At 46.2% G+C, this 24,662-nt stretch overlaps 2 protein-coding genes across 18 annotated transcripts in view; one reads left to right on the top strand and one right to left on the bottom strand.

Annotated features, from left to right (window-relative positions):
• DOCK7 (dedicator of cytokinesis 7) overlaps window positions 1-4,676 on the bottom strand; it is an 88,029-nt gene extending 83,353 nt beyond the window's left edge. For 4 of the 8 annotated variants that reach the window (XM_015291142.4, XM_015291141.4, XM_015291138.4 and 1 more), the window contains exon 1: window positions 4,469-4,550. In XM_015291142.4, coding sequence (XP_015146628.1) covers window positions 4,469-4,506 — 38 coding nt within the window. In that variant the 5' untranslated portion in view covers window positions 4,507-4,550. Of the gene's footprint in view, window positions 1-3,033; window positions 3,207-4,161 lie in introns of those variants that run through there. The other 4 variants (XM_040705174.1, XM_040705173.1, XM_046944707.1 and 1 more) reach the window with 2 other exon arrangements.
• Window positions 4,677-5,127: 451 nt separating this feature from the next.
• The window catches only part of ATG4C (autophagy related 4C cysteine peptidase), a 29,082-nt gene continuing 9,547 nt past the window's right edge, over window positions 5,128-24,662 (top strand). For 2 of the 10 annotated variants that reach the window (XM_046944713.1, XM_046944714.1), the window contains exons 1-8: window positions 5,128-11,590; window positions 11,728-11,811; window positions 14,409-14,539; window positions 15,054-15,137; window positions 15,804-16,037; window positions 18,982-19,312; window positions 21,157-21,227; window positions 22,639-22,775. In XM_046944713.1, coding sequence (XP_046800669.1) covers window positions 14,464-14,539; window positions 15,054-15,137; window positions 15,804-16,037; window positions 18,982-19,312; window positions 21,157-21,227; window positions 22,639-22,775 — 933 coding nt within the window. In that variant the 5' untranslated portion in view covers window positions 5,128-11,590; window positions 11,728-11,811; window positions 14,409-14,463. Of the gene's footprint in view, window positions 11,812-12,328; window positions 12,487-13,658; window positions 13,801-14,408; window positions 14,540-15,053; window positions 15,138-15,803; window positions 16,038-18,981; window positions 19,313-21,156; window positions 21,228-22,638; window positions 22,776-24,662 lie in introns of those variants that run through there. The other 8 variants (XM_040705179.2, XM_004936862.5, XM_040705178.2 and 5 more) reach the window with 5 other exon arrangements.

Consider the following 24,662-nt stretch of genomic DNA (forward strand, 5'->3'; position numbering starts at 1 on the left):
GTGTGTCACACACAGGTCTCTGCGTTCAGCAAGCATTTGTCTCTTGAGAAAGGCAGCCTGGTACAGCAAAGCATCTGCATCACTCCACAGCAAAGACTTGGGCTGGAATTCCCAAAGCTGAATGGCACCAGCTAGTTTTCTGTTTTGGGCTGCAGGCGAGACAAGCTATCCATGTGTGCTCCCCCTGTCCAACAGACAGCTCCATCCACGCTTGCTCCACAGCATGAGTCAGTGGGTAGGTGGTACAGCACACGAGGAGCCCAAGATAGCAGTGCAGGCACACCCTGCACACCACCCTCCTGCAAAACCTCAGGTCCCACTTCCTCCCTTTGAATGAAATGGGTTTGATTTACAACCCCCTGCTGAGGAAATACTCAGCCTGATCCCAGCCGCTGCAGGATAAGCGTGGGTTCTTAACACGGAAGATGAACAATGTCTGCCCTCGTTCTTTACCATCAATTAAAACAGCAAATGCCAAGGAATGCTACCTGGGGTGCTCTTCTGACAGCATCTGAGTGCTAAGGCGGAAAGGGTCACTGCTGGGCTGAGCTCCTAAGATACCTGCCTGTGAAAATCACCACAGGGCTGGCCCTTTCAGGACAGAACAAAGGCACATCTCACACTGAGGACAAACAAGGAAGCCTTGGACAAAGTAAGCTGAGCTCTAGGGACGAGCTGTTCTCTTCTTGCTTGCACACGGCAGTCAGGGATTCCCATAAGCTTTCTGGAGCACCGCTGGCTCCAGCACGAGACATCCACGGGGCAGGCAGCACCACTTTCGGAGAAGAGGAAAAAGCTGCACCGAAGCTTCTGTTAAAAATACTTCCATTTATCTGTGAGGGCATTTTGACAATGCAAAAGGCATCTGAACACGGGAAGAAACTCCCTGAAAACCCTCCTGCAACCACATTTCTGGTGCTGGTGGGAGCCAGTGACAGCTTTGCTATGGCTTTCAGTGGGTGCAGGCTTCACACCATCTCTGTTTACCCCCAGGCAGGGTAAAGGCGTTTGTCAGTCTCCCTGGAACGTTGTTGAGGCAATGCAAAGGGGCTTCAAATGAACACCAACAAAAATTAGTCTCACCACCAGTACAAATCACTGAGCGTGATGCTGAAATGCACAAGAAAACAGAGGGTAAGGCAGGGGCATTATTCCAGATCACAAGAGTCCTGTTCAGTTGCAGAACTCAGAAAGGACAGAACTCATCCAAGCACCTTCCAAATGGTGATGGTCCCACCAAAGCAGCAGCTCTGGGCTCCCTATGCAGCCTGGGACGGCTTAAGGGCAATGAGAGGGCACAGACTGGGGCTTGTAGGAAAGGCAATGTTCATCTGCCCAAACATGTATGCTGCACGACATTTATAGAGCATTTCTTCCATCTTCTTTATTTGAATTCTGACCAAATCTGCAGAACTTTTCCACCGTTTACCCCTGGAAAGATGAGCTGCGCAATACAACACACTTCAGTGACTGGGACTCATGAGCTCAGTACTGAGCTTCAGAGTACAAGGCCTACACATGCCATTTCTCTGCCAAACAACAACATACCCTGAAAAAATATGGGGTTACTTCAACTGGAAACCTGCAGTGCCCAGAGGTGAAGGGGTGAGCACGTGGCAGGAACCCCAGAGGGGCCAGATGCAGCACTGGGACTGCAAGCTCAGCCCCTGCTGGGAGTGAATGGCAGATCAGAGTTCCTCAATAACAATGTATTACTGACATCTGCTTGGCTTTTACTGAGAGGTCTTAACACCTGCATTTGTCTCTGCCAGTGTGGATCTCACCTCTACCAACTCTTTTCTAGCCCCCCAAGCACCATATGGGCTGAACAGAAGCACTGAACAGAAACACAAGTCTTCTTTTAGGCAGAGATGGAGCCAACAGCGAAGCACTGGCACAGAGCGCCCAGAGACGTGATGGGTGCCCCGACCCTGCAGACACCCAAGGTCAGGGATGGGTCTCTGAGCACCTATGGAGCTGTGGGTGTCCCTGTCTGTTGCAGGGGAGTGAAACCAGGTGGCTTTTAAAGCCCTTTTCCAACTCAAACCATTCTGTGATCCTATGAACAGTGTAGAAGCAACTACAGAAGTATTATGATGCTACAGAAGGGTGTTCCAAAGTTAAACAGAAAAATTATTAACATCGTACTTTCAATTAAAAAATAACAATTTCAGGTATCATTTACCACACTACAGTAAGTTTAACTCAAGAGTTCCTTCTGCTAAGGTCAAGAAGAATTAGTCAGCGCATGTGATGGCCAAAGTTCAAGCTAAAATCTGTTTAAGCTTGAAGCCTTCCAATGGAAAAGCAGTACAACCTGGTCAGAAAGACATCCTCGAGCAGGCAAGGCTTTTCTGAAACTGCTGCAGAGGTCACTGAGAAGTGCCCACACGAGTATTTCAATACTCCAATAGTAACAAACAGACTCCACATGGCACAGCAGTTCTGTGCCTATCCTTGAGGTGCACCACACTGGTCGAAGAAAGCACAGTAAATCAGTGCTGTGAAGACCACATCCGTGGTTTTTCTAAGAAAAAGAAGAGCTTTATGCTATTTTTTTTTCTTCCTCCCACTACTGCAATAAGCAGCTCAGAAACTTCTCTCTCTTTGCTAGGTGAGCCTTAAGGAAATTCACATTCACAGATGTGAAGTACATCCCGATTGAATTATACGCTATCGGCCAAACCAAGAGCAGTATGACCACTTCCTGTGTGTGAATAAGACAAATGGTATGTGTACCTCAACGAGCAAGCCAAACCGGAGGGCAGAGTGTGAATATGGGATGGATCTATTCTTCTTTAAACAATAGAGCCGGGGAGGGCTTCCAGCAGCCACCAAGACAGCTCGTGGGACTTCCGGATGCTGTTTGTTGTGACCAAATCTCTCAGACTCTGAAACTGTAAGTCGCAGAGCAGCACATTCTGGGCCGGTGCGAGAAGGGCTACAGCTCAGTGCGAGCACCTCTGGGTACACACCTCTGCCCACAGGTTTTTGATTCACACGCACTGGATGCGCTGCCCACGAACTACAAACCTGAAGGCAACACTCCAACGTGGCAAATCCCAGACAGAAACACAGCAGTCACGTAAATAAGCATACCAGGATGAGGAGTTGGAGATCACAGAATCACTAAGGTTGAAAAAGACACCTAGGATCACTGAGTCCACTGTGCCCAGTGCCCACATCCCCATGGTTCTGACACACCCCCAGGGACAGTGACCCCACTGCCCCCTGGGCAGCCCATGCTGGTGCCTGACTGCTCTTTCAGAGAAGAATCTTTCCTAACACCCAGCCTAACACACAATGGCTCTGTTCCAAGAGGAGCTGATGCCACTGCACACTACCCAGTGCTTTAGCAAGCACAGCCTGCAAGAACATCCAACTCCACAAATGAACCTGGTGCATTGAAAAGACCGCCTCTACTTGCATACAATGCCACCGTTGGGTTGGTATGAAAACACATTGAAAAGGTACACAGAGATGGCACGGCTGCGACCTGTGCTGCATGAATACTGGAACCACTGAAGTGCATCTCTCTGCTGGGCTTACCGTGCCATGCTGGTGGCTGGCAGAGGCAGAAGCTGCACCAGCAGCAGTCACCCATCCCGGGGCCATCTTATGGAACTTCCTGCCACGCTGCTGAGCTTCTTCGCTCCCACTTCTACTATCTGTCCCCCATGTGACGATTTCTATGACTACAATCGAGAACCAGGAGAATCAGCCCGGCAGCAGAGCCAGAGCTCTCCATTCCGGACACGCTGAGCCGCGGCGGAGCGCTGAGAGAGGAGCGACGTTTTCACCCGCCCTCGGCTCCGGAGCGGGGTGGGAGTGCCGCCCTCAGCTCCCACACGGCCTTTTCCATCATCTCCCTTCCTGGTGGCCCTTCTCCACCGTCAGTTCGGGCGCAGCTCTCGCAGCCGCTGCTTTACCACGCAGACACGGCACAGCCTTCGCTGCTGCCCTCGGCGCCACCGGCCGGGGCTGGGGAGGTGTCCGCCGGGAACGGCACCGCGAACCCCATCAGACCCCGAGGGGCCCGGGAAGGAGCGGGGAGATTTTTCTATAAATATTCCTTCGCTAACACATAAACAACGCACACAACGCCGCGATGCGGAGCCCGAGGCCGCCGGCCCCCCGCCCCGCGCACACAAAGGGCCGTACCGCCGGGCCGGGCCCATTGTGCGGGCTGAGGGAGCTCCGGCGGCGGGCGGTTCGGTCCCGCGGCCCCTCTCAAATCGTTCCGTTCGGTTTACGCCCCGGGGAAGCGGCACCGCGCGCACACCGCCTCCCCCCACGCCTTTGTCGGGGGAACCGCGGCCCCCAGCGCGGCCCCGCAGCCGGCCCTGCCCCGCCTGCCCCGCCGGGCCCCGCCGAGCAGCCCCGGGGCCGGGACGCCGGGCCGACCCCGAAGGGCGCGGCGCAGCAGTGCCCCCCCGCCGGCCCCGACCCCCGCTCCCCGCCGCGCTACCTGCTGATCTTCTGCGCGAAGGCGCGGCGCTCGGCCATGGCTCGCTCGGCGCTGGGAGCCGGGAACGGGCGCCGTAATGCTCGGCGGAGGCGCGCACCCGCGCGGCGCTGCCGGCCCAGCTCCCCCCCCGGCGCTGGCGGTGCCCGCCCGCTGCTCCCCCTGCTGGCGGCGCGGCGCCGCTGCTCGCAGACATACGGCGCTCGGAGGACGCATTGTCCCCGCGCGGGCGCGGCCGCCGCTCAGCGCCGGCAGTCCCCGCAGCCACAGCGCCGACGGGGCACGCGGCGGGCTGAGCCGTGCCGGTGCCGTTTGGAAGGCTGAGCGCGGTGACGCTTCGCTTCCCTTCAGAACAGAGGGTTTGGTTGCTGGGGACGAAGAGACACCGGCGTGTCGCACCGAGCTCAGCCGCGCAGCCCCACGTCCCGCGGCGGTGCCTCGCAGAGCGGCGTGACGCGACTCGCATCGCTCCGTCCCGAGGCCGTGCTGCCGGGCAGCGCTATTTCAGCGCTTCAAAGGCAAAGGTTGAAGCCAGGCCGCGTCCTCACACGTAAACCAAAGCCAGCGCTGCGCCGACACGTGCCGCGCGTTACTCTAAAGCAGAGGGCTATAAATAGCGCTCCCGGAAGTGCCCAAAAGCAGCACGTGTGCAGCGGCCCGACGCCGGCTGTGTGCACAGTGCGGGCGCTCGCAGCGCGCTGCAGCACCGCCTCCCCCAGCAGCAGAAGCCGGCGGTTTCCAGCTGTGTGCCGTTGCTCCGCTATTCTGTCTGTGTGCGTTTGCACGGGGAACGTCGGGCCCTGAAATCTGCGGATGCGTACCTGCGTGAGCTGATCAGACTCTGCGCGTGTATAAAGTGAATGTGGTGGGGCTGAGGCTGTGGCCTGATACAGGGCTGTGCTGGCACGCGGTGCACAGATGCACGCACGCAGATGGGGATGCTGCAAAGCAAAGCCCCATTGTATGCAATGGAGAAAGGGCTGCTCCTCACCAGGGGGAGGGGAGGAAACATCTCCAGCCTGTGGCAGGACAAGGAGTTCTGCTGCTGAACTGCTGCTGCCGTGTGGAGCTGCACGTGGGATGGGTCCGTCGCAGAGGGCGGGCAGGATAAGCCGGTCAGCCATTCATTCACCTTCTTACATCTGAGTTTTTGTCCGTCCTTTACGTGCAGAACCGCCAGAAATATTTCCTATCCTGCATGGAATTTCCTTTCCAAAGAGCCATCAGTGGAGATGCAGGAGGGCTCGTTTCGTTCTGCCCGAAGGGGGAATGCTGCTGCACGACTCTTCTGCGCTGAAACCGAGAGTCCTGCTATCTGGAAGGGAACATCCTTGTTGCTGCCAGGAGCTGCCACAGAGCAGTCCAGCCCCAAAGCCTGCCGTGCAGACACAGTGTCTGTGGTTGAAGAAGAGACCTCCTGGATGTCAGGTTTCATCCTCCCATCAGTTACTACCCCGACAGCAGAACTCGTTCTGTTGGAGGTGCATGCAAAGTTGGCTCAGTATTATCCCCCAAAGCTACGTAGCCCTTATTTAAAGCTTTCTACAGCTGGTTTGTCAGTGTGGGCTGTCGGAGGTCACCACCACTTGTCTGTCAGTGTCCTGCTCTGCACCGCCTGCTCCTGAGCTGAAGCTTGGCCAGACGAGCTGCAGCAGACCTGCTTCCAGCAGCACAGCCGCCTCAGTGCTGGAAGCGACCAGCAGAAAGGCAGTGGGTGAGACACAGATGTGCTCTGACATCTGAAACCGCAAGGAAGGGAAGTCAAGTTGGCACAAATAGCAGAGCTCTGAACTGCTGCCTGAGGTGGCGACACACGTCGTGCCCTGCCACGCTCGCCAGACAGGCGGCAGCCTTGCTGGAAGGGCAGGATGATAACTGAGAGCATTCAAGCTTTGAATTGTGGTAACAGTCTCTCCTGCGCAGTGAAGGGCCTTTGTACAATTTGCTATATGCTAAAATGGGGCATGGGATGGGATCCCACCTAGAATCATAGAATCATAGAATGGCCCGGGTTGGAAGGGACCTCCAGGATCACAAAGCTCCAACCCCCCGCCGCATGCAGGGCCACCAACGTCCACATCTAATACCAGCCCAGGCTGCCCAGGGCCCCATCCAACCTGGCCTTGAACACCTCCAGGGATGGAGCATCCACAGCCTCTCTGGGCAGCTGTTCCAGCAGCTCACCACACTCATAGGAAAGAACTTCCCCTTGGTAGTTCACCTTTCTTCACTTCACCCTCATGGTGAAGATTTGTTAATCACCTTCTAACAGCCCAGCAACAGCCTACAAAGTTGGTGTCAATGACTTTAAATACTAAGAGATCAGAGGCTGGCCCTTGTAAAGAGACCCAAGAGCTCCTTCAGGTTGAATCCAAATGTTGTGGTGTATGGAGTACTAGCCAAGGGAAATCAAGGGAAAAGAAATATGAGGGGAAGAAATGAGAGTATTTCACAATCTTTCACCAATGGCAGACACCAGAATTCATGGTGACAACAAATCCTGACTCTATCACTGACAGATCGGTGTGAGTGACGTTGTGGCACGTCTGTATTACTGCGAGTGCTGCCGCTGACAGGCGCTGAGTCACATAACCTTTCTGCCTGTTTTCTCATTTGCAAGTGAAGATAATTAACAGGAGGAAGCGCTTTGTCTGAAGAAACAAACTCATGCTTCGTAAAGAGAAGAATGTGACCAACCTGTGATGTGGAATTTCAGTCTGAAAAACACTTTTCTCTAGACATCTCTTGGAAACAAGCAACTTCAGATTCAAAAGCAACTGCTGTGTGGCACATTTTACCTGGAGTAGAAAACACAACTGGTTTCTTTTAATTAGGGTGAAAATGCATGTGATGGATAATATATCTGGGTGGTAGGCTGCTGGTTTTTCATGAAGTTGTTTGTGCACATGCACTGTTCCCAAGGGTGACTGATATCTCAGAATGAGGATGCAGATAAATCACGACTAACTTCAGTGGAAGGACGTGTACACTGCAGCTGGTACTTCCAAACAGCCCAATGTAATTTAATGTCTGGGTAGAGGTTACATATTCCCAGTAACTAAAGCCTGGAACTTGACATCAGCACTGTGAGGATACTGAATAGTCACTGCCTCAACACACTGTAATTTTTAACCATGTTTTAGAAAGCAAAAAAGGAGGCACTTGTGTTGTTTTACATGCGATTTCAAAGATGGATGAATCCGCCTTGGAAAGACTACTACATCCCAAAGGAGTTAGCCCACCTGCACAGCATCAGTAAGGCATCTGCTGCCCCAAGCAAGCACACTTGTCAGTGAAAAGCTGGGGGGTGATGCTCACTTCTCCTGGGCACACTGATACTTCAGCAGGACAGAGCATATGCTGAACTGGGAGGTGAGGGACACTATGGAAGTTGATGAGTCTCCACTGTATCTGTTTACATCTGTGAGCTGTGCTGGGGCTGAGCATCTACCTGTCTAAAGCTCATAGCCTATACAAGGTGCTCTACAACACACGTGTGTCTGTGAAACATCTGCCCTTCTCTCCCTCGCGCTGAAGAGCTGTGAATGAAGAATGAATGAAGAAGCACTGCTGTAAGTTGAAGAACATTCCTTTCCATAAACCACATGTAGCCTTTAAGATAAGTGGCTAAATTGTTTTTGTTTTTTAACTGAGAACAAGTTTTACTTGGTTATAATGAAATATGCTAAATGCATGTTCTGAACACAGGTGTAACTCATTGAGTCTGATAACTCCTAAGTTGAGTTCTGTACAAGAAAAATCTTTTGTGCTGTAGCTGCAAAACATTTTGCTAAAAGCAACCTGATCCTGTGCCTTGTTTGTTAGCAGCCCATTTACTCAGCCACTGCTTCCTTGTTCTTCTTACGTAAACTTCCTCAAAGCAAAAACATTGGAAACATTTTCCACTGCAAATGTGTCCAGCAGAAGTCAATAAACAAAGAAGTAAACACGGGTCTGTAAATTCAGAGAGCCATCTACTGGCAGCTAAGTGAAACGAATTAAATTAATGAAGGGCCAAATCTCTGCCTCTCTCTTGAAAGTCGTTTCTTTGAAGTTGAGGAACCACACATGAACAAACCGTACATGCATGGTTATCGTTTCAAGAGGTGTGGCAAGAGTGAAGATGTTGGTGTTCTCAGGGCAAGGAAGAGCAGCCTCATTTGCCCAGTGCCCAGATTCTACTGGGTGAATGGGCAACTAAGGATAGCAGAGTAAAGGAGTGAGGAGTGTGGGGGCGCCTGTAGCCTTCCTCACATTCCTCACGTCCATGCTATTTCTTTTATAGACAGCTCAAGTCAGGCGTAGCAAAAACTAATGGAGCCGAGGTGCCCTATGTGTAGTGTTTCAAAGATCAGTTTTAAAGGGAACAGTGGTCTTCATTGGTGCCATCAGAAGATCAGAAGTTACACACAGCAAGAGAGATACGCTGCGGCTCTGGGGACTGAATTTAAATCATGTCAACTACTGCAAAACAGCTGTGCATAAAACAGCCGCCTGCCTAGAGCAAAATTTCCCAGCCCCTGAGCCTGTCCCAGTGGAGGATCACGTTTCCTTTCTTAGGGACAGCAGTGCTCTTCCCCAGCCTGATCCCGGGATAGGGTATGAAAATCAGTTTTTGGACGGAGTGAGTGGTATGAGCAGAATCACACTGGTAAAATCTGTGGAGGCAAATACCTAAACTGCAATGTCCGCAGGGGGCCATGCTCAGTTTGTCCCTTTCATCTCGGAGAGGTGCTTTGAGGATGGTGCACATAGTGCTGCCACAATTGCTTCCACGGGCAGACGGACACAGCAGGCACACGTGAGCAGGGTGACACTCTGGGAGAGAGGTGGCTTGGCTGTAAAGGGACCGCTGGGCTGACAGCACAGTCACAAAGTCTGTGCATGCACGTGGGAAAGCAACATGGGAGAATCCTTTGTTCTCTGAAAGGTTTCCTCAGATGTACACGGTTCTTTGTTGCTTTGCTGTGCGCTCGCATTAGCTATTAACCTTGAAGATTCCAGTTTCTTTGGGAAACCCATGACATTCTACAGTAACAGGTTTGCTTCAGAAACAAAATATTCATCACAGCTGTTAAATTTTAATTAAAAACACTTCTAGTCTTTACAAAGCTCTGCATTCTTTATCTAACCATTCTATTTCCAGTAGTGTTGCTAAGCACAAACAACGCTGTTAGAAGTGTGTCTGTTTTCTGCTCTTGAATGAGTGGGAGTGACCTTAGAGTAAAATATTCTAACAAGCGGCTCTGAGAGCAGCAGAATTACACAGCCTGGATTGCAGTGTTCTCCCTTTATCCTATCACAGCATCTCTTTCTACTTAAGCAGCTGTTCCACAAAAACTGGAGGTATGTAGTATCTTCAAGGCTCTACAAACCTGATTACGTTGCAGAGTGATCATAAAACTTTCCAAAGGGAAATGGACCAGAAATGGCTTACTTCCCTAGGAAATTAAACTAAAAATAAGCAATGAAAAATTCTCTTCTTTCCAGCTGCTTGACCTAAGGTCTGCACTGTTTACAAAACACACACACGGCTGTTTCTAAACATACTGCATATTACTGATGGATGCTCAGATCCCAGGGGTGAACTAGCAGCCTAGCTGCAGATACAGGAGCATCCTCATTCTCCTAACTGCCCAGCAATTTGGTGCTGTCTTACCGTTCCGTAGTGCACAGAAGTGGTGTTACCATGGTATCTCAGACATCCATAAAGCAGAGAGCATCTTCTCTAATTCTTAGTCTTTTTGATGCTGCCTCTTTGTGTTACCTGTTCCGCTCACCTACTAAAAAAGGAAAGACAAATTACATCTTCCATAATCACAGATTTGAAATACTTCATTACTCATACCACACTAATTTAGCACAAATAGATGGTTTGCATGGCCTTTATGGTATTAAAATGTTGCAAGCGTCGACTATGTGACGTTTGTTAGAATTCTGTTGAACGCAACATGTTTTCTCCCACTCCTTCTGCAAATCTTTCCTACAGAGAAGGCATTAGTCAAGGTGAAGGAAACTCTCTTTACAGGTAGTTATTTATGGTTGCCTGTGGAATTATTTTGCAATCAAAGCTTTGTTTTGCATGATCTGACTGATGCAAAAAGCAGAAAATAAATATCTTCATTCTCATAACCTGATTGCCTGAGGGATTTACAATGTATATCCAGATGGCATATTGTGTGGCCTATCAAATAAGGGCATGGTTATTAAATTTCAGAGCAGGAAGGTGCAGGCAACTAATTTCAGGCAAGGGAACAGTCATTTCATTTGATCAACTGAATAATTCTTTGTTCAATATTTACCCAAATCCAAGCCATGTGAGCTACTGAGCTCTCAATATTCGAGACCATACACAAACAGACAAGCACATTCATCTTTGTCTTTGAAAATATAAGCAAAGATGAAACTTTAAAGAACTATTATTTCTAAAACGGGTCATAACATTTGGAAGGCGGGAGGCCTGTCTCCTTCTGCGCTGACAGATTACCTGGACTGTAGGGACAGTCTTTCATGACTTTAATACAAACAGCAAGCGTGTTTTACTTTAAAATCTTTATCTTGGCTTGGAATACGTACAGGGCGTGAATGCAACTTTCCCTGTATCACTGCTCCTTTCCGGCTTTGGGAAGAAACAGCAACAGCTGCTGTGTGGAGATGCTCACTGCTGGAGCTTGAAGGATTCCCCCAAAGGGCTGGGATGGCTGATTTATGGGCGTGCAGCGGTGAGCTGAAGGGCAGGAGGGAGCGGAGTGCTGAGCTCCTACATCCCGGCTCCAACCCAACAGCTACATCCTTGAAACAAGGTTTGTCTTCTGCTTTGCACATTAATACCCAAGATCTCGTGTGCTTGTGGACCCGATCCACGTGGCAGTAGATAAAAGAAAAAGCAGCCAACATTAAAGCCAGTCGTTGGCACTTATCCTTCTGAAGGTTAACTTTAGACCTGGTACTACAATGTGCTGGCTATAAAAAATATGTAAGCACAACCGGACGGCCTCTGGCCAGCAGAAGGCAGTCAAATCACTACATGGAAAGAAAAAAAAAAAGCATGTTTTCCTCATGAACTCAAAGGTGTGCTGCTGCAGTGCCAAGCGCAGGGACGGCCTTACTCAAGGGGAGTGTGGGGTATGGAATTTAAGCTGCATCCTGCAGTTCTCTGTTGGTGTTTCTTTTGGTGTTCTTGTTTTTTTTGTTTTTTTTTTTTGGGGGGGGGGGGGGGAGGCAAACATTCATTCCCCACACATCCAGTGATTATTTTTCAGCGGAGGACAGACTGATGAAGAACCGACTTCATGAAATGCTACAACCAACCGCTCAGCAGGCTGCTCCTCTCAGGAAATTGAGAGGTGCGATTCCTCTGGCGTACTTTTAGAACATAAACTTTAAAAAGCGATTTGAAGTGCCAGCACGCACTGAAGTTTCTGCTGGGGATTTAAATCCCATCGGCCCTGAGGATTTTGGAGCCATTTTGCTGCGGTGGAGCTACAGCGGCTGTGCGTGAGGGGCTGCGAGGCGCGGTGAGGGGACGTGAGGCGCCGCGCCGCCCGCCCTGCGCCCGCCTTCCCGAAGGCTCGCGCGCAGCCCTGCCCTCCTCCCGCTGGACTACAGCTCCCGGCACGCTCCGCGCGGGAGCGCCGCCGGCCCGGCCGCCCGCCGCCGCAGCGCCCGCTGGGAGCTGTAGTCCTTCGCGGGTCCCTCGCGGCTGAGCACCGGCGGGCCGCTCCTCAGCCGGCTGCGCCACGGGGCTCACCGCGCGGTAAGCGGCGGGCCCCATCCCGCCCGTCAGCCGGGGCGGAGGCTTAGCAGAGGGCCGCGGTGCCGGCTGCCGCTCCGCCCCCCGGTACGGCGGCCGCGAAGGGTCGCGGCGCTGCGGCGGCGCGAGCGGGGAAGCGTTGATCGCCCCGCAGCGCTCCGCGGGGCGCCGCTTCGGAGAGAAAGGCGACCGCGGGCAGGTGAGGGAGGCGAAGCGAAACGTAATGGCGGCGGCGGCGCGCACCCTCAGGCGGGGCCCGAGGGCAGCGGTGAGCGCGGGGCGGGCCGGGGCTGCGCGGTGCCGGCTCTGAGGCTCGGCCCGGCTGGGAACGGCCCCGCCGTGAGGGGCGGTGCGGGGAGGTCCCGAGCGGTGACATGTGCCGTCTGTAGCGCAGGCTGTGACAGAACGCGGCTACGCGCTGTTTTGCTTCACGTGTCCTTCAGGAAACGTCACCCCGCGATGCGCTCACAGCTGGAAGGTCCCGGGGCGGCCTCCTGGCCTTTCCTTGGGTGCTCTCCCCGTGAGTCGCGCTCGCTGTCGTTGCACAAACTCCGTGTCTGTACAGGCTGGAAAAAAAGTGAGAGCGATCGTCACTCTTTAATTAATAAACGATGCAGCCCCGTTTAGACACCACTCGCCCTCCAGTGCAGCTGCTGGGCTGCTCGGCTGTCAGGAGGCACGGGGAAAACCCCAACGAACAGCCCCTGTGCTGCCCACAGCCCATCACACAGCAGGCAGCAGCAGCCCACAAGGACGGGACTTCACCCCGAGGTACCAACGCTGCCATCGTGTGTGCCCCACATAACCTCTACACGAGGCAGCTCCAGTATAAACCATCGGCTGTAGGTTTGTAATGGGCTGCATTGTGCCCAGATCCACATTCACAGCCACCTTCTCCTATTAATCTCAGTGGAACTGGAATTCTTGTGCTAATGGGAGGGCTGTATTTTTCAAGCAGAACAGATTTGCCTGTTTCATGTTGCATTTTTCTTTGAAATCCTTTTCACATGTTTATCACAACACCAAGGAAGAGCTGTACCAGGCTGGAAGAAGGATGTGCACACATGACAGCACATTGTCTTTAAAGGAAAATTGTCTTTAGAGGAAAATGAGCTTTTTCCTCATTTCATCATTTTTCCTTCAGCCCTTTTAGGAACAGCAGAGTTTGTTCCATTCCTAATTTTAGCCAGGGGGAGCTTTTAGAGTTACTGGCTTTTGTGGCAACCACTGGTCTCTACATAAATGGCATCTCTGATCCATAACACGAGGACTGACCAGAGGAAGCACACCTCCTGCAAACACTACTCTCACCAGTTTGGCCAGCTAGTCAGTGCTGCTCATCTGTGCAGTCCTTTCTTCCCTACAGGAAAAAAAGGGGAGGTGACAAATCAAAACCCAACCTTTAACAGTCTTTCTCTTCTCTCCCCTGCAAAAACCCAGCTTAATTCAAGGCTAATCAAACTTGGATTTTGCCAATTGTCACCCCTCAAGAGCAGAAAGCCATCAGTCTTCTCCCACATTTGTGTGCTCGATCCAATCAGAAGAGAGCCTTTTTCAACCGCAGGTGGTACTCAGAAGAGATGTAAGCCAAACATGGATTTGATGGCAGTATTCTGCTCATCTTCTGACAAGTTAATTCTGTTCAGAATTATGTCATTGCACACATTGTTGATAACTATTTTCTGCTGTGCACACACACACAACAAAACACGCTCTGTGTCTGTCAGTTCCTCCAATGCACATACACTGTGGCTTAGGAAAGTCTTGATTAGAAATCTAAAGCTAATGCAGTTTCTCATGCCAAGGTATGCTTGTTGGTGCCCTGAATCTCTCAGAGGAGAAGATACTTACTGTACTCTTCTCAGCAGAAAAGAATAGTGTCTATTCTGTTCAGTGAAATACAGCTCTTCATTGCACTGCAAACTGGAATGAATGCACACATACATTAGCACAGTTTGTATGCTCTAGATCAGTTTGTTGTGCAACAGAGAGTTGTCAGAGAACATTATATTTTATTTAGCTTTGTATGGTAATTTTATTAGCGTATGTTTGGAATTAAATGTTATTATTTATTCATGGAACATGTGATTGCTTCTCAGCAACTGTTACTGTTTCTGGCCACATGCAGGCAGTGATACTATGCCCTGTGTTCTCTGTGCTGTGGATACATTTATAGTTTTGTTTTTACAGTAGCAGAATTTAATGCCTTGCAAGACAGCGATGGCTTTTTCTCCAGAATTTGAATATGGAGGCCACAGGGACAGATGAAGTGGAAAAGATAAAATCGAAGTTCATGTCAGCATGGAACAACATGAAATACAGTAAGTGAAATGGCGTTTGGTGAAATCCCATCTCCACCGGATGGCAGGCATTTTTCCCAAGCACTGTAATTTTGTGATGAAGTACATTTAGTTAATGCCACAGGTAAGTTAATAGCCTTGCATTTTCATTGGTCATAGATAGAGCCTACTGTATATTACTGGAGAGGATGGAAACCTCACCAAATCAAACCACACAGTAATGAATTTCCAGTCAAGACAAAGCAACTTCAACTCAGCATTGACACCTCTGTATCCCAACAATTTCTGCACAGTAGCAAAATTGCATTAGCATTCAAGTGTTTATATATGGATAATTATGAAGTTTAGGACAGAACACTTATCTCTGTTTTGTAGTATTACCCATTTTTGTTATGTATGGAACTGAATCCTGATTTTAGTGCATTTATACCTACTTGTCCTTTGGGGCTTACCTTTGGCTTAATCAGATGCTACTAGAAATGTCTTTTTGGAGTAATTCACTCAGAAATTTGTATTTGTTCTGCATTTGTTTCAGGTTGGGTATTGAAAACAAAAACTTACTTCAGTAGAAACTCTCCAGTCTTTCTGCTGGGAAAATGTTACCACTTCAAATCTGATGGTATGTAGACATCACGTAACACATTCCAGTCTTACTTGGCAAGAACTCTGTGTATATATTTTTAATGCTCTCAAAGGACCTTCTTTAACAATTACTGAACTCAAAATGTGAATGAGAAAAGCTTAGAAAAATTTATATTTAAATATGTTGTGCACCACCACTAATGCAGCCCATCCTAACCTGCTTTATCTGCATTTTGCTGTGAAGTCTCATTCGTTCTGTAAATAGCAGCCCTCCAAATTACACTTTGTTTACCTATCAAACTGAGATTTTCTAAAAAAAAAAAAAAAACAACAAAACCATAGATAGTGACAATTCTCATATAAAGAGTGACACCAAAACCTTCATTATCATTTTCCAGAATGCAATTTTAAAAGTATTTTTTTTTCCTGAATATCTCTATTAGACTGTTTGTTTGGGTGAATTAAGCAGTTGTTTCCTTGCAGGTGAGCAGTTCTAATGACACTTGTTGGCTCTTACTTTTTTTTTTTTCCCCCAGCTGGCACATTTCTAATGTATTTGCCCTGCAATTTTCTCTCCTTGTTACAAGTAACAATTACTTCAAATACAATTTTGCCCTATCTCTCTTATTACAGAGTTGTATATTGTATTTTCACTGCAGTAACAGAAGTCCTGTACCGACTTAAGTTATGCTTTGCCTTACAGAATCTGGTGAACTCTCTACAGAGGGATCCAACTTTGATAAAATCAACACAGAGATTTCAGGAAATGTTGAGGAGTTCCGTAAAGATTTCATTTCTAGAATATGGCTGACTTACCGAGAAGAATTTCCTCAGATAAAGGGGTCTGCACTAACAACGGACTGTGGCTGGGGCTGCACACTCAGAACTGGTCAGATGTTGCTGGCTCAAGGCCTTATGCTTCATTTCCTTGGTAGAGGTAAGCTACAAGCAAGGAGCTCTGTGTTTGGTGCAATTAAGCACAGGCACTTTGGTGGGAGCATGGAAGTCTCCAGATAGCCAGAATCTGAAATTTCAGCTAGTTTTCGTTCTGGACTTCTTTTCCTTGATACTAGAATTGTTATGTTATGGCAGAGCATTGCTTTAGTTGATCTGCTCTTCCAATTTTGAAAAGGAGAGTAGCAAGATGTAGCAATTGGACAGATCAATATGATGGGAAAGGCATTACAACAAAGATGTGATGATGGAAGGACCAGTACGATAGAAAGATGCTATAAGGAAAGGGAAGAAGATTGCTCACCTGTATCAGAAGATTCTAGGCTTGTAGAGGAAAGCTTCACCAAGGAGAGATCTCCAACCACAGATCTATCCCCAGCGGCAGTCAGCCCTTAAATGAGGTCTAAGAGAGGTGCAGCCAGGCTCCATCCCTTCCAGTCACACAGCTGAATTGCCTTCACCTGTGCTCCCAGGGCTGACCGGGTCCTTTCCTCAGGTGCTCAATCAGTGGTTCAGGCCGTGACTCAACAGTTCCTATACATAGGGTTTGTCAAAGAAAGACACTGAAAACTGGAAGTGAAATACAAGAAAAAATTGTGATCCCATACCTGTATTGCTATTAGCCATGTAAATGTCCAATTCTCTTGAATCTTCCTCGTTTCTTGAACTGAAGATGTGGAAATGAGTTCCACAGCCCATAGCTGTGGGCTATAGCAAAAGTGATGTTCTTTTATCAGTTTTTAAGTTGTACATTATTCAATTTCTTCTAGTATTAATATATTGAGCTAATAGAAGGATTTTAATCTAACTTCCATACATCATTCTTTGTGTTGAAATTTTCACTAGCTCATTTCCTCCCTTTCCCCATGTACTTCTCTTTTTTTTTCCCCTCCTCGTCTATCTCAGAATACTCTTTCAATCACAGCTGTTTGAAAGAACTAGCTTTAGGAGACTTGGAACACTTTCTGCTTTCAAAGGCAAAGCATGCATGCCAGCCCCATTCTTTTAAGCTGAGCCTTGTCCTGCCCAGAGCTATTTCTGGATCTCGTAGTTACCCACCTTGTCTTTTCATCCTCTTTTCCTCAATCCCTTTCATAATCTACCAGACTGCCCCTTCAAAGAGCTGTCCCTTTCCTCTCTCACCACTGTTTGTTGTCAGAATGATCCAAGAGAAGGGCCCCAAGCCATCCAGGCACATTAGTTAGAATACAACTTATTGTTGACAAGGCTATTCAGTAGTCCTCAGGAATATTTTAGTAGCAGATAGTTTTGAAAGCCTGTTTTGATCATGCTTTGTACTTACTGTGCAAATATGCTGTAAGCTGTGAGCGCGGTTCCAAGCTAACTGCATCACAAAGTTGTCTTTCTTGGCAATGTCATCACTGAAATGTCAGCTTGGCTTACTGAGTGTTCCCTTTGCTGAAGATACTATAAGTCATAAAACATACATTAACATTATTCCTTTCAACTGATTCCAAATATGAAAATATTTGGAAATCTTGTACTGGGAAATACAAATCCCTTAAATATAACTTTTTTCTAATATTTTCTAACATTTTCAAATACGTAGAAAAGTGGAAGTGGTCTAGAAAAGACCATGTATGGTCTTGCAGTAGTTGTGACTGTATGGAGTCCTAAGTTAGATTTTGGAATTAAAATGCAATTGTCTCTGTGCTTCCTCTTTGTTTCTTAGACTTTTACATGGATACATCAGCAAGAATTACAGGGAGGGCTGCAGTTCTTGCTCTCTCAATTTGAAAATATTCCTCTTGCTGCTGTGATGGCAGCTTACTGAAATGTGACTTGTTGGGAAAAAGCACCTCACAGAATGAATCACAGAATCACAGAATGGCCTGGGTTGGAAGGGACCTCACGGATCATGAATCTCCAACCACCCCTGCCACAGGCAGGGCCACCAACCTCCACATTTAATACTAGACCAGGCTGTCCTGAGCCCCATCCAACCTGGCCTTGAACACCTCCAGGGACGGGGCATCCACAGCCTCTCTGAGCAGCTGCATCCGTAGGGTTTGTTCCCTCCTGGCACACAGCAGCCGCCCACCGCCGTCTGGGGCACTCGCTGAGGATTTCAGAATGGTTTTTGATCTAACAGTAAGGTCACTGTTGTAGAGATTTCCTCACATCCTCTGTGTTGCAAATAGTTGTTCAGACTTGTGGGAGAGACTTTCAGTCATCTGACAAGGGAAGCATTACTGCTCTCTAGATGTGCTGAACCACCATTATGTTATTAATAGGAACAAGACAGGGAGGACGCATTGTTAGAGGAACCTCTTTCTAGAAATGCACGCTGCAGATACTGTGCTGAACATTTAAATGGGCTTGCCTTGTAATCTGAGTAAACCTAAGAATTGACAAATTTATTACCTAAAGAAGTGCACTGTATTTTTCTGCCAGTCTGCTTGGATGCTGCACCAAGAAGCAGCATTCATTTTTACATGAGAAATTCCCCAACTTTGCCTGTTTTTTTAACATCTGACAAACCAGAATAATAAAAATCAGGGTTTGAAACTCATTTGACATGATCAAAACTGTTTAGATGGTGCTTAGTAGCTAATTTCTGTATTTTAAGTACATGAGATTGTTCTATTCTGTGCCTTGTAATCAGGTCAGTCTTTTATCTGTTAGCTGAGTGGGATCACACAGTCTGACCTGTGATCTCAGCATAAATTGCTCACCAAGAGTTCTGATAGCTGTATTTCTTTTCTCCCATCTCCTAGCAGAAGATAAAAGCAAATCTTGTTGCATTTCAGTTCTTCGTTTACATTTGAGCACTATTGTTTGCATCACATTATATGAAGTACTTATTGTTGGCCTGGAGAACCTGTGGGGAGAAAGGAGGGTGCTTTGCTGATTATACCAGGAAGTTAACAGTATGCCTAATGTGCATTTAAAAATCCCCCCTGCAGCCTGGGTCTGGCCAGATGCCTTGGACATTGAAAATTCAGATTCTGAATCCTGGACAGCCCACACAGTTAAAAAGCTGACAGCATCGTTGGAAGCATCACTTACAGCAGAAAGAGAGCCCAAGATCCTGTCACACCATCAGGAGAGAACACTAAGGAGAGACTGTGGTGACAGTGAAATGAGAAATGAAGTTTATCACAGAAAAATAATTTCTTGGTTTGGCGACTCTCCGCTGGCAGCTTTTGGCTTACATCAGCTAATAGAATATGGAAAGAAGTCTGGGAAAATTGCTGGAGATTGGTACGGGCCTGCAGTTGTTGCACACATTTTAAGGTAAAAGTATGGTTATTCTCTGTTGTTACAGTGCTGTACACATTATGGGAAAAGCATTTCCGAGCGTCATGAGATTACTTCAGCTTAATTGAACATCTCGCTGATCATTATTGGCTTTATAAAATGTCCATATTAGCAGCAATTGGAGAGCTTTTTTCAGAGGCAGGAGTGGAAATAGCAGCAGGTGCAGGAAGTAAACTCGGCGCCGCTGTTCAGTCTTAATTCACAACAAACCAACATTCCTGTTTTCCTGTCCATTGGGCAGTAGGAGTCCCAGGGTCTCTCCCAAACCTGGGCTTTTAAGTAGAGTTTCATTTTAAGTAGAGCTTCATTGAGTGAAATGTTCTAAAAACTAACCACTCTTTCAACCTTGGAACATGCATAACATTATAGATTTTTTTTTTATACTGTAACCTGGGGGCTGTAATGTACTGATAGTGTAATGAAATGTCAGAGCTAAAATTGATGTTTTCAGCATTTCTTTGCACATATCAAATTCTTGTGAAACTGTAAATGTATGGGACTATTAATATTATAATTATATCACAGTAAAAGTAAAGGGTCTGTGACATTCAGTGTGGCTTAAAAAAAAAGTGGAAAGTCAAATTTCTCCATACTACGGTGCCTTTCCATGCCATTTCTTTGAATATTACAGATTTTTTTTTATAATCTATGTTTATGTTGTTAGATACCAGTTCACCTATAAACTAAATCACTAATAAGTCATTTAAGCAGAAGGCGTCAAAGTTGGTATGTTTCTTTATATGTGGATGGAACAGCTTTGCTATTTAGTATAGAAACAGACTCATCTCAGGTGAAACCTATCCAGAAATGCTGTGGTGTGTGTGTGTGCATTCATGCACATACATACGGTGATGTGACAGGTTAGTGTTATTTATGTGTTTTCCTGAATTTTTTTCGTGGTAATAGAAACTGTCAGAACTCTTTTTGCTTGCTTTAAATTGCAGAAACCTATTTCCCTGGTACGTGGGGAAAAAACATCTGTTCCAGCAGCCGTTTAACATAAACTCAGTGGTGATCTGAAACACCGCCCAGGATTCCTTTCCCAGATCTCACTTCCTCCCTAGCAGTGCTTAGAATGTACAGCACTCCCATTACTTGAGAACGACTGCATTAAGCAATTCTTCAGAATATATTGTGGAATAAAGGGACAGTGATCATTTAATGCAACCATGTATTGGAAGTCAAAGGCTACTGTTGTATTTTGAAGAGTTTAATTTCTTTACAAATATTGTCCTTGATTTATAATCATGCTTCAGACTACTGACATATATTTGCTTTTTAGTTTTTAGCTGCATTACTCTTATCCCTCTGAGGGCAGCCTAATGCTGCAGTGATCTTTTAGAAAGTTTTGGCAAAACCCTATAGCTTTTTATGAGCTGACTTTTATTTCAGGAGGGAAGGGGTGCCAATGCGTGGCTACTTATATGAACTGAGGTCAACTAAGGAGATCTATCAAGTTGAAAATAATATCTTTGTCAGCAAATTTAGCCTTTATTATGCCAATATACAGGACAGAAAAATGTTCTAAATGGAAAGATGTTAGGCAGTGCTATCTCTGCTTGGAAAAAGCATTGCCATGCATACTAGATCTGGGTTGCACTTGTATTGTTTGTGTAATTTTGTTTGCTTGTTTGCTTTTAAAAATCTCCCTACATCTGTATTGATCAGAAATAGAAGGCATCTTGAATTAAAAAACAAAAATAAAAAGGCACCAAACAGGTTTAAAAAACCCCAACGTGTTTCTAAAAATCTAACAATATGTGTTTATTTAATGTCATTTTTTTTATAACCTGAGATGATAGTTTTGTGTTTGTACTTAGAAAAGCTGTTGAAGAAGCGAGAGACCCTGAGCTGCAGGGAGTAACAGTCTATGTTGCTCAGGATTGTACAGGTAAATGCTGTGACTGTAGATTCTTGCTAACACTGTAGATGCTCTTTATGCCTTTCATAAGCTCTCAACAATAAAGCCCTAAAGGAAGAAAAAAACTCAACAATGGACCCATATAACTGAGATTATGTAGACAAAGGAGTTCTTGATGCAGGCAGATGTTTGTCTTTTGAGACTCAGACATCACAACTTGAAAGCCTCAAACATTGCTTGTTTGGTTTCTTACTAGGACAGTGAAATTCAGAATCCAGGAAGTCTGTCTGCCTCCAATACCTTCGAATTTGTGGAGCCTGAGCACTTATCTTAGTTAATCTTTTTTGTATTCTGCCTCAGTGTTGTTTGAATAGTAGGCTAGTAACAGCTTCCATATCTTCCTGACATCTACTTTCCTAAACCAAGCAAGATAAAAATATTTCATTTCAATTAGAGTAGCCTTATTAGTTAAATTTTCTTTTCTTTTGCATCACAGGTTTCTTTTTTACCCATTTTCCTAGTGGAAAAAAAATGCTGAACCAGTCTCTTAGAACAGGAAGAAGTCTTTTTGGCTTTGAGTACAGAGATGCGAGGAGGATAGCGAGCCAGTCAGTGGTACAGCCCATGGTAACCTTCCTTGTGCTGCAGCGTGGCACTTTGAATCACCAACAGCGGGCAGAGGAGCTCAGGGCTGTGGATGTTCAGGAGCAGAAAATGATCACAAAAAAAACCTGAACATGGTGAAATGTTACGCTAATGAATGTAGTCTTTCAAATGTAAGTCTTAGTAGCTGTGTTTAGCGGCCAGAAATGCTAGTTAAGTCATGGCTGGTGTTGGTAAGATGAAGAACAACAACCTCCATGGGAAATCAATCACACCAGTTTTAAACAGACACTGGCTAACTGTATGCCCTCACCTGACCTAAACTGACAGTGGAAACTTCTGTTTGTTTCTCATTTCTATGCCCTGGTGATGATGCTCTTATCCCTTTTAATTTGGAGGAAATAAGCAATAACTACATGAAGTATTTTCACTCATTTTCAGTGACTGCTTTGCATTAACTTCAGGCAGTGAATGTAAATATCTATTAAAATCTATTATTGATGATTATTATTACCAACATGCTTATGTTTCTGTTAGTGTAGGGTTTCAAGTTTTAAATTATCTTTCTCCTTTAAATTACTCTTTCTCCTAACCTCATCCTTCTGCATTTTCCCAGCAAAGTGTCTTACTTCAGCAGCAGTTGATTACTAAAAGTATTGCTGAAAACAGGGAAGGATAACACTGTCTTTCATCAGAGTTGCTCAGGAGCTGTATTTCAGGAGGGCAGTGATATTTGCAAAGGACTGCAGTTACAGTTTGTCAGACCTGGTGATGTCATTCTGTAGGTGTGCCTGAAAAGCTGTATCTTACATACCAATGTTTTTGTGTCTCCTTTCAGTCTACAGTTCAGATGTTATTGACAGACAGTGTTCTTTTATGGATTCTGGAGAAACAGACACAAAAGCTGTAATTATATTAGTTCCGGTGAGGCTCGGTGGAGAAAGAACAAACATGGACTACTTAGAGTTTGTAAAGGTATGAAATGAGAGTTCAATCATTTTTCAAATCGGAGCACTAGGAGACTTCACGATGGCAATCTTCTACCTATTAAATGTGTGGTGGTGATTTTACAGTTGAAGGTTGTAAAGTTTGACTTTACAGATTTTAAATTTCCCTATTACAAGATGAGACGTAATTGCAGAGCACATGATGTCCCTTGGTAAAGCAGTGAAAACTGTTCTACTCCTGAAGCAGCTATCTGAAAAGACATTAACGCAGTGGCTCAAATTATAAATGGTAATTTAGTTACATATGCTGCCAAAGTTGTGCTATAAGAAGTATCAGCCAGCGTTTTAAAATATAAATATAGCAAATACCTTATTCTGTTTCTTATTTCCTTAAATGCCAAATGCCTTAAGGTTGTTTCCTGTCCTTTCCTTTTTCATTTTCTCCACCTTAAGAGAGGGGATAGAATTTTTTGACAACTTTAGACATTACTTCAACTACTGCTTCACTGTCTGGCCAGTGGGATGAATGCTTCTAAGCACGGTGATGCAGAAGTAGCAGTCGGTTGCCACACATTAAAATGAACTGGAAGAAAAGTAAAACTTAAGGAGAAAGCAGAGAGGAGAAGAAAGTCTCTGCCAACCTGTTTTTTTAGAGGAGGCTCCACTTACGGTTTTAACACTTGAAGATGGATGGTAATACAGTGGACGATCCCAATGAGCACAAGAATACTCATCTTACTGAAGAGATTCTTCTCTCTGCCCTTCTGCTTATCTTTCTCCGTGATGCAGCTTACTGTAGGAAATGCTGTCCTCTAAGTATTAGAACAGGAATTTAAGTTGCACACTCTCGAGTTATTTACAAAATCTGAGAGTGGGTCTTTTCTGCTGCATCATTCATGTATTGTGACTCACATTTCTACAACATGTCAGGAAAATGTGGCACAGAGGCAAAAAGATAAAGCCTTTCATTTCAGTGATGATCTACTAAATAGCTTTTCTTTCCCGATTCCTTTTTTTTCCAAGTGGTTTGGGAAAAGTTTTAGTTCATTTGTGCTTAATTCTGACACATTAAGCCTGTGGCTGCACACATGATGTACCACAACCTTACTTTACTTCCAGCATTAACTGAAAAAGAGCCTTTGGATCAGTCATGTCCAGGAAAATGCATGGGGCTTTCCTTTGTAAGCTAACAGACAGTTGCTTTTGCAACTTCCATAAGGTTTTCTCAGCTATAGGAAAGTGACTCCAATTCTTTTATGTTGGCTTTTATGATTGATGGGTGTCTGTAGCTAGTCCTACCCTGCAGAGGCTTTCTCAGTTTAGCAATCGAAAGCGCTTTTTTGCCAGAATGAAATACGTTTGCTTGGCACTGACTTTCCAAGCACAGGCACATTTAGGTTTGCTTAGCAGCACCAGCCTTACCGAGGAGAGTTCTGCTGCTCGCTTCCCAGGAGCGGCGCTGCCTTTCGCAGTTGCTGATAATGGGGACTGTGATAAGAGGGCTTTCAATTGCGTGTATTAGTCACCCCAGTCTCTGTCTTGACTGCTCACTGAACAGTGACCGAATTTCTTGGGGTCTGGATTAAAGTTAAAAATGCAGACTTTAGAATGTAGTACAAGAGGTAATTTTTACAAAGGATTTTATATTTATGGATGAAAATTGATAAATATTTTATAATTCAGTTTCACAAGAAAATGTCCATAGATTAAACAGTTATTCATTACTAAATAGCTTTGCTCTCCTCCTGTTTCACTGGCAGAGGATGTGTCGTCGTTAGCTGTTGCAGCCTTTGCCTCTCCTTTGCCTAAACCTACTGTAACGTTAAGGTATCAGGGAACGTTTTCTTAAAAAGCCCACTCATTTATATTTTAAATAAGCATTTTCTCTTAGCCTGGATAAACCACATTGAAGCTG

Source organism: Gallus gallus, chromosome 8 (assembly GCF_016699485.2).
Source record: "Gallus gallus isolate bGalGal1 chromosome 8, bGalGal1.mat.broiler.GRCg7b, whole genome shotgun sequence".
NCBI classification, from domain to species: domain Eukaryota; kingdom Metazoa; phylum Chordata; class Aves; order Galliformes; family Phasianidae; genus Gallus; species Gallus gallus.